Source organism: Fulmarus glacialis, unplaced genomic scaffold, assembly GCF_000690835.1.
Source record: "Fulmarus glacialis isolate BGI_N327 unplaced genomic scaffold, ASM69083v1 scaffold10189, whole genome shotgun sequence".
Classification (NCBI taxonomy): domain Eukaryota; kingdom Metazoa; phylum Chordata; class Aves; order Procellariiformes; family Procellariidae; genus Fulmarus; species Fulmarus glacialis.
The window spans coordinates 1,905-10,982 of record NW_009232613.1 but is presented as its reverse complement, the minus strand read 5'-3'; the positions used below and the strand labels follow the sequence as shown (position 1 = coordinate 10,982).

Below are 9,078 nucleotides of genomic sequence, written 5' to 3'. Positions count from 1 at the left end.
CTTTCCACCCTGTGTCTGGCATGGGCTACCTCACATGGCTCTTTCTCAAAGCATACAGAAACTGAACTTTACTCGTTCCTTTTGCATACAGCAAATGAAAACGCTGCTTTGGTGCTTCTGTAAAATGGAGTGTTGAGACACAGGGAATCTCTCAGGCATAGGACTGTTCTTTTACAAAGCCGTAGCTTGTTTGGTCCAGTCTGGAGAGGGAAGTACAGGATACTCAACAATTGCTCTTTTAATTCTTCATTTGTTTCAAAGCTACAATGTACAGGCAGTATTACACAAGCCTGTGTGAAATTGTAGGTAAGAAAAATTGTGCTAAATCTACTTAGTAGAGCTTGGGCTTCAGTCTTGAGCTTCTGGTGTGTATTTTAAGCAGGTCACAGGGATGTATGGTTATCAATTTTCTTATCTACAGATAAAATTATTTGTCTGTTTTGTTTGATGTGCTATTAAAGAATAAGGATCTTGCTACAGCCTTTGCTTCTCTTCTGTGGTCCATGAAATTCAATAGTAAAACCATTCTCCCCATATTGATAAAGAAACAGTAAAAGTAGTTTTACTCAAGCTTTTTATTCCTGGTTCATGTATGCTACAATACTGGGTATTTCTTGCACAAAGGCATTTAATTAATCACTGTAGATTATTCTAGCACTAGAGTTGTGTAGAGTCTGAAATTATTACACAACCTGATAATGAGCAGATTATGAAAGATGGGCTCTGGAGAGAAGATTCTGTTGACAAGTCATATATTTTCTCAATAAGATTTGGTTAGCAAGATGATGGTGTAGTAATGTGCCTAAAAGAAAAAGACAGAGCCTGTTGCAATGTTAGGTAAATCACATACATTTCTAAAACAGCTATACCTTGTGAATGTGTTTTCCAAAACCTGAATGAGACAGTAAGCTTTGCTTAAATTGCTGGTATACACTAAGAATGTAGAAAGGTGTTTGAATGCAAGTTAAATAGAAGCTTACAGTTAATAAAAAAATTGTCATGCCTGCATTGACTTTGTTAAGGAAATTTGTGTTTGTTAAAGGCGTAGTTTGTAAAACTGAAGGAAATACTTGCAATAAAAGCACTTCAAACAAAACAGGACCTGCTTACTTCTTTCAAGGAAGTAATTTCTGTAAACTGTGGTGTATATTGCAACACAAGTAGTTCCATGGTAGATCTGACACAGAAGTTCTTGCCATCTTTACTTTTACTAACTTTTCTAAAGGAAAGTACAGCCTTTGTCTGGACAAGAGCTAAAAGATCAAGTAGTCTGATTCTGAAGATGCTCAGACGTATCACTTTGAGTACTTTACCAGCCATAGTGGAAAAATTCAGTGAACTGGAAAAAAATTTTGTGCTTAAAATGCCGTAGGTGGGGAAAAATTTGATTAAGTTAGTTGTAAAGATTGAACATACTTGCTTTTGGGCGTGGAAGAAGTTTTTCTTTTAGATAAGTAGAGCAGACATTTTCATCAAAACTGGTAGAGTCTCTTTTGTAGCTAATGATAAATTTCTGCAGTTTTCAAACAGTGCCTGGCTTCCTAGAATTAGATGGTTAAATTCTTGAAAGTGGAAGTTACAAGAGTTTCTTAGGAGGCAGTTAAGTTTCATAACATGTGGTATCATCACTTGTTGCAGATTATTTTCTCCTTCAATTTTTTAGCTTTTGTCTTTCACTCAGTATTCCATTTTAACATTCCACTACTATTCTTTTTAGTTGAAACGTGTAGATGCGTGTAGATGGAGCTAATATAAATTGATGCAGAGTAGTAAAAAAAACCACACAAAACTACGCTGGAGTAATTATTTTACTCTTGATTTGTGTAGATCCAGGATTTCAGTGTTCTAGTGTACTTTGGTTTGGTTTCCTACTAAAAGGGCTATACTTCAAAGTTAAGGCAGGTCTTCAGTAGAAGCTATCTGGCAGAGAAGCATATTAATCGGACCACCACTGCAAAGTTCTTCAGTTGTTCGTCAGTCAGGAACAAAATGTGGAAGATTGTGTGAGAATAGTGGCAATGACTTGCTGTGGTTTTTTTTCTCCCCTTGTACAAGTAATCCAAATACGCTCTGCTAGACTTAACAAGGAATTCTTTTAACAGAACTTATTAGAAAAGTGTGTGCTCAGAGAAGACCAGTAGATGTAGTTAAGATGGCTATATTTAAAGAAAATTGTGTAGTTGGTATTAGAATGATTTCTGGTGTGTGATACGTAGTTAAATTTTGGGTAATTTCTGTTAGTAGGAAGTCAATTAATTCACCTGTAGTTTTAACAAATTTTTTTTTCTTTTTTTTTTTCCCCTTTTTTTTTTCAATTTTCAGGTAATTTATTAAATTTTTCTTCCTGTTTTTTTTATTTCCACATGCTACCATTTTAGGTTGTTTAAAACTTTTTTTACCAAGACCAGGAGTTCATAGAAGTATGGTTAAGTATAAAGTTAATAAAATTAAAGGAATGAAAGCTTTAAACAAGCATGTAAGGCTTATTGATTAACTCAAATACGTAAATATTTACTAATATGTTTGAACCATGGTTTAAAGCTAATTCTTTTGGTTCCCTGTGTGTGAGTACTTACTAAGGGATGGACACTAACCATAATTCATATTTTGCTAGTGTTTTGCATGTTTTTATTCTCTTATTACAATACTGTTGGGGATATTGGGAGGGAAAATTTATTACTACCAGAAGAGAATATTCTGATTAAGGTTCTAGTGAAAGTGTTGTCTAATCCTAATATGCATGGTAAATGTACATGCGGGAAACGAAATGTGAAACTTTCATAGTAAGTTTGTCCTGTTTTACAAGTAAGGTCAAATATTTTAAGAGTATCATGTTAAAGATGAAAAATAAACGTTGGTAGAAGAGGATGTGAGATGAGACTGCAAGTTATTTTCAAAGCTGGTGCAGATTTCTGCAGCCATAACCTTCTTACTGTTCATCATTCACTTTCATGTACTTCAGTAACAACCACTGATGTCAAGAATGATCCTGTTTACACCAGTAAAATCTGAAAAATGCTACTTGCCGCACTCGATAAAGATTTTTAAAGAGCCTCCTTACCCCTTTTAAGCTTTATCGCAAGTGAAAAGCTAAGGCTGATATCCTCAAGTGGTCAAGTAGTGCCATCCCTTCAAGGTGCATAAGAACTACAGTGATCATTACTTAAATTACAATAATGTAGATAGATAAAAGTAATTGTATGCCCTTCTATTACACTTCAAATGAAATATATACCTTGTCTTGGAATAGCTCAATATTTGCCACTTGGAAATAACCCTTTTCATGTAACGTTATATTCACTTGTTGGTACTATATGGCATAGTTGCTTTTGAAATGGGGCTGCGTATTTCTAAGGCAAGTTATAGTTGAAGTATTAATTTGTGCTGCTGTTGAAAATCATTGCAAAAGTCGTCCCAGATAGTTCAATGGGAGAGGCTATCCCAGATACTTATGTTTGATAAACCAACTAGTTCAATATTTCAAACTGATATAGATGTAAATGTAGAAAATGTTGGTTCCTCTCTTAGCAAAAGATTAAGCAAATTAGTATTTTACAATGTGTATCTGGGTGTTTAATGGAGACAGTAAATTTCTGTGTCCAGTTTCAGTAGAAGATGAAATGTAAGAGTTGTATTATTTAATGCCCTCTTTAGAAATCAGGATTCTAGTTCTATCAGCTCTAACATGGTAAAATAAAATGGTATGTATGTTACACAGTTCTAAATGTTCCAGAACTTTCTGCAAAAGTTAATCTTGCGTTACCAATCCCTGCCTGTGCAATGGGGCCTGAGCAGGTCATGATGCCACGCTTTTAATTCCTTCACTCGGTGAGTGGCGAAAGTACTGTGGAAAGCTGTCTTTGTTTCCTCTGCATCAGTGTGAATTTCTACCGTCAGATAAATCAGTAGAGTATGATTTCGGGCACAGGGTCATACTGCTTCCTGTGCTTCACAGTCACCGATTAGGGTGGTGTTCCTTGGCGTGAAAGAGAACAGAGAGCTCTAAAAGATATGTCCTTGAGCTGTCACCAGGGTCTATCTTTTAACATCCACTTCAACTAGATAAGAAGGCTCCCTTTGTCTCAAAGTACAACTAATTGGCATTGGGGTAATGGTAGATGGGATGGGTTATCAAAACACTTAAGGCTGTGTATTTTAATGCTGAGGAGTAGGGGATTGGTGAAGTGGTATTTTAAAGATACAGTCCTGAGCAAACAATAATGAGAAGTGGTAATCTTGGGTCTGTCTTGACTTGTAGCCACCCTACATCATGTTGCAGTGCAGCAGAGATTATGTCTGTGCTGTTTTTCCATACCATGAGGTACAAAGTGCAAGATCCCAGAAACGCCAGCAACGACCGGTTTGTTCTTTCAAAGGTAAAATAACAACTGTTATGCTATACTGTTGCAGTCTGCTATTAAAGAGCTGTCTGTCTGTAAACTAAATTGACTTGTCTTCCTTGACTTATGCTTACTTATGCTTGCATCCACACAGAAATCTATTGGAAATATTTGAGAGCTTGGAATTTGTCTACTTCAGAAAGACAAATAAAAGCTGGTTGAGTTAAGCTGTAGCATAACTCAAAAATAATTTAAAAGTGTGTGTATAATGTGTCTTGATAAGTCTTAACTTCACTATGTTAAGTTGTTCCAATATTAAATAATAAATGTTAGTATATTGTCTATAAAATCTATCAAGAAATACTAACGTCTGTTTTATTTTGGCTTAACCAGTTTTCTAACGAGTAAGTCTCAGTTAGCTTTTGTGCTCTACTTGTTAAATGCAGCCGTGCTGTTATGCCTGCAGTCACGTCACAATGTGCACTAATTACTGTCAGCTTTTCAGGGAGCATTATATGAAATAGTTATGGCAGGTTAGTGAGTAGTTTGCATTCCTACTGTGCCAGTATGATATTAAAGTCAATACCACTCCTGAAGCCACTGTGGTTCAGAAAACATGTAAAACTGCAATCTGGACTGGCCGTTAGCGTTTCTATCCCCTTTTGCATTGTGCCCTTGCAAATCACAGGGACATTTCAATCGTATGAAGTGATCAATCATAAAGGCAGTTGAGAGGCCTTCAGAAAACATAATGATGTAAAAAATGGCAGATGAAGTACTCCAGAGAGGCAGGTTCCATCTTTGAGTCAGAGTTCCTCACGTGGTGGCTTACAGTAGTGGTGCATAGCTGATGGTGTGTATCCTTGCATTGGATATAATAACTGGTGCCACTTCTGATTGCCATTCTGAAATAAGTAACTGGATGACAAGCAAGCAGCTAATGCTGAGGTGGTAAAGCAAAAGAGAGAGTCGCTTCTTCACGTTTACTTTACCTCTTTCTAATTAATCAGGGTTTCTGCCCAGAGTTGCTAAATGGCTTCAAACCTCTGCATGTTTTTTTGACTCCTAATGACTCCATGGGTGGAAGATGACTACTACTTTGCAGTTGTCCAGTTGGACCTGGCCGCAAAGATCTGACTGTAAAAGCTTAAAATTTTGCCTGTTGTTACTCGCTGCATCTTACCTTGAATACATATGTACTGAAGAAGTTCTAATGGGATAACACTTGTTGATCCATCTGCTTACTGGTTTAGTGAACGGTGCTCTGTTCTTGAAACTGGTACCGAAGCAAATTGAATCAAGGGTTTTTATTTGGATACCAAAACTACTTTTTGGAATTGGACCTGCGTGGCTGAGGGAGACCTTCTTACTCTTCCAAGTTGATTTTCTTGAAGACATCCTAAATAGCCCTTGAGAGTGCTGCATTTTTTCTGTCTTAACTGCAGTCAGCTATCTGGGGTGCTCTAAGCAGGGGCATGGGGGACTTGGAAACAAGCATCAGTGTGAATGTTGCGTTGTAAAAGTGTTTTATAGCTCGATCCCTTTTTAGTGGGCATAAGAACCTGATTCCAGGGTTTGTCAGCTTTGTAGAATTTTGCTTTGATACTAGGATACTGTAAAACTTGTGCTTTGCTTAAAATTTATGTTTCTCTCTAGGGTCATGCAGCACCAATTTTATATTCTGTTTGGGCAGAGGCTGGCTTTCTACAAGAAGCAGAATTACTGAACTTGAGGAAAATTGATTCTGTCTTAGAAGGACACCCAGTACCAGTGAGTGCTTATATCACCTTTGATATAAGATGGTGTTTTCTGTAAAACAAGAAGTGCATGCATTTTGCAGCAATTCTTTGTTGCCGGCTACAGTACAGGCAAGATAGACTTATAAGAAGGCTGATGATATTTATGGCTTTACGACTGAATCAATGTCTGTGTTTGCATGAGCATGTAAAAATGACCTTTATTGTTGTAGTGAAGTTCCCCTACAGTCCTGTATGTCAATATTTTCCATTTAAAAAAGGTTTATATAAAGTTTCAGCATGGCTTTTCTCATCCTTTAAGAAGCGTTGAGGTATTTCAAGAGTTCATATCCAGTTTGGTCACCTCATTGGTCTTTCCATTCCCAGCCAGTTGTTTCAATTGATTCTTTTTAACACAAAATCATCAATTCTTAACTTTTGCCATCCAAGGCATACCTGAGGAATTCCTGGGCCATAGGTACCATTCCCTCTCAGAGAGCCTAGTTAGCTTGTGATACTGATCATTCCCTGCATTGCAGGGAAAGAAGGGGAACAGGGCAAGATTTGGAGGGACTTGCACTATATTGTTATGGCTGAGAAACTGAATTTTGATGTATGTTGAACCATCTTCTAGCACTGGAATTTAGTTCCTCTGTTTCGTAACGGTGAAATAATTGTTATCTTTTTATTCTCAGAGACAAGCATTCACTGATGTGGCTACTGGATCCCTTGGTCAGGGTCTTGGTGCTGCATGTGGAATGGCATACACTGGCAAATTCTTTGACAGAGCCAGGTAATTCTATCTTCATATTTCATGATTATAGGCACTCAATGGGAATATTTTGTCAAAAGAAATTATATTCTTATCTCAATCAGGAAAAAAAAACCCCTCCTTTATTTTATTCTCCATTCCCAAATCTAATTTCAAATTCAGGTTTTAAATGGTAGATTACTAGCCTGATAATTACAAAGCCATTACCAGTGAAACTACCAAGGATTTAAAGATTAGCGAGAATTAGTGCATATGTGTGTTCCTTTTGTAACCTGGCAGCATTGCAAGGTGATGCTCCTGAACAGAAATGGCAGTAAGTTGTTGGAGCGGCCTCTAACTTCCAGAGAGTAATTGGTAGCCGTTTTGAGACTGATATGTGTCCCCTTAGAAGGAAGATGCAAACTAGAGATGTGTCTGTTCAAAGTCAGATGACAAATAAAGGAGAACATGTATCTAGATAAGGAACTATTATGGTCAATAATAGCACCACTGAATCAAGAAGTAGGGCTTCAAAATGTTATCAGAAAGGCACTCGACTCCATAGAGACAAAAATGACTGCTTCTGCCATTTGTTTTGTGGACAGGAAAAGTAGATGTCTAAAGGCAAATCAGTAGATGTGTAAAGGCAAATCAGGAAAATAGTCTGATGTAGTTGATATATTTTATGTGACAGTTCTAGTACATTCGAGCATAGGCTGCGCAGTTAATGTGTCCTACACTTCACTAGCTTGAAATCATTTCTGTGAAAGATGACTTGCTGATTTTAATTGAGTTTAGCAGATGCTACGTGTGGAAAAAATCTAGCCAGTCCTTACATGTCAGAAGAAAAAGGTGGTCTTGCATGCAGTACTGGGGAGCTGCTTATGTGGAAGGAGTTCAGATTTAGCTGAAGGCAGGTGGGATTCAGATCAAAAGTCTGTTATAGCTTAATGTCTAGTTAAAAAAAATCATTAACAGCCATCTTGATTATTTTGTTTTAAAATCATATATTTGAAGGCTAATTCACTATTCTTTTTTAATTTTAATAGGTAATAAACATTTATAAAGCTTTGTCATCCAAAAAAAGAGAGTGGTAATAAAAGAAAAATACAGCGGCTGAATTCTGTAGAAATCAGGCTGTACTCCTGCTAACTGAGTTTTGCCTAAATAAAAAACTTCAGTGTTTGGAGTAGTCTACAAAGTCATATGATGCTGGTTATCTTTTTCCTGAATTCTGAATTTGGTTATACGACGTGCTTTAATCCATAGTTGAGTTCATCCCCAATTTATAGTTTCCTGAAATTAAATTATTGGTCGTCCTTCCAGAGAGTATATGGTAGGAATGAGGAAGCAGACAGTAACCTTTCATGCATTGTTAGTGATCTTGCTGAGTCACAGTGACAGTGTTTAATGGGCCTGTTCATTCAAGCATTGCAATAGGATGCTTAAGACCTGAATTTTTTGAGACAAAGGTTTGAAAAGGAGTACAGTATTTCTCATTTTTTTCCTGTGTTACAGCTGAAAAGTATTTTAATTTAATTTTTCTAAGGTTACGTAAGGTTATCTCAGGTGAATGCATTGAGCAATGGGAGTTGAGTTTAGGATAGAAAAAGCAGTGAATTCTCACTATGAATTGTTAGAGGGGTTTTGCTTTTGATTTAATTGCGCTTGCACATCAAATTTTTTTTTTTTTTTTTTTAATTTCTTCTTCTAGCTATCGAGTGTATTGTCTGCTTGGAGATGGAGAGTTATCTGAAGGCTCTGTTTGGGAGGCAATGGCCTTTGCTGGGTTTTACAAACTTGATAATCTTGTTGCTATATTTGATGTTAACCGTCTTGGACAAAGTGACCCTGCCCCTCTGCAGCATCATGTTGAAATTTACCAGAAACGCTGTGAAGCCTTTGGGTATGTGATTAGAAGAAATTCAGTATAGTCTTCCATTTGAAACTGAATGTTTTGTTTGCTTTTCAGAATTTTTCAAATGAGCTTTCTGCTCTAAAGGGTACCATCACCAAGAAAGATGATGTTAACCGTCTTGGACAAAGTGACCCTGCCCCTCTGCAGCATCATGTTGAAATTTACCAGAAACGCTGTGAAGCCTTTGGGTATGTGATTAGAAGAAATTCAGTATAGTCTTCCATTTGAAACTGAATGTTTTGTTTGCTTTTCAGAATTTTTCAAATGAGCTTTCTGCTCTAAAGGGTACCATCACCAAGAAAGATGGTCTTTCATAATGCCTGATATTGGTCG

At 36.9% G+C, this 9,078-nt stretch overlaps 1 protein-coding gene across 1 annotated transcript in view; it reads left to right on the top strand.

Annotated features, from left to right (window-relative positions):
- Window positions 1-4,220: 4,220 nt before the first annotated feature.
- Window positions 4,221-9,078, top strand: part of LOC104082022 (transketolase-like) — a gene marked incomplete at its 3' end in the record, with an annotated part of 6,715 nt that continues 1,857 nt past the window's right edge. The window contains exons 1-4 of the mRNA XM_009584971.1: window positions 4,221-4,376; window positions 5,997-6,110; window positions 6,772-6,869; window positions 8,542-8,733. Of these exons, the coding sequence (XP_009583266.1) occupies window positions 4,221-4,376; window positions 5,997-6,110; window positions 6,772-6,869; window positions 8,542-8,733 (560 nt within the window). The remainder of the gene's footprint in view (window positions 4,377-5,996; window positions 6,111-6,771; window positions 6,870-8,541; window positions 8,734-9,078) is intronic.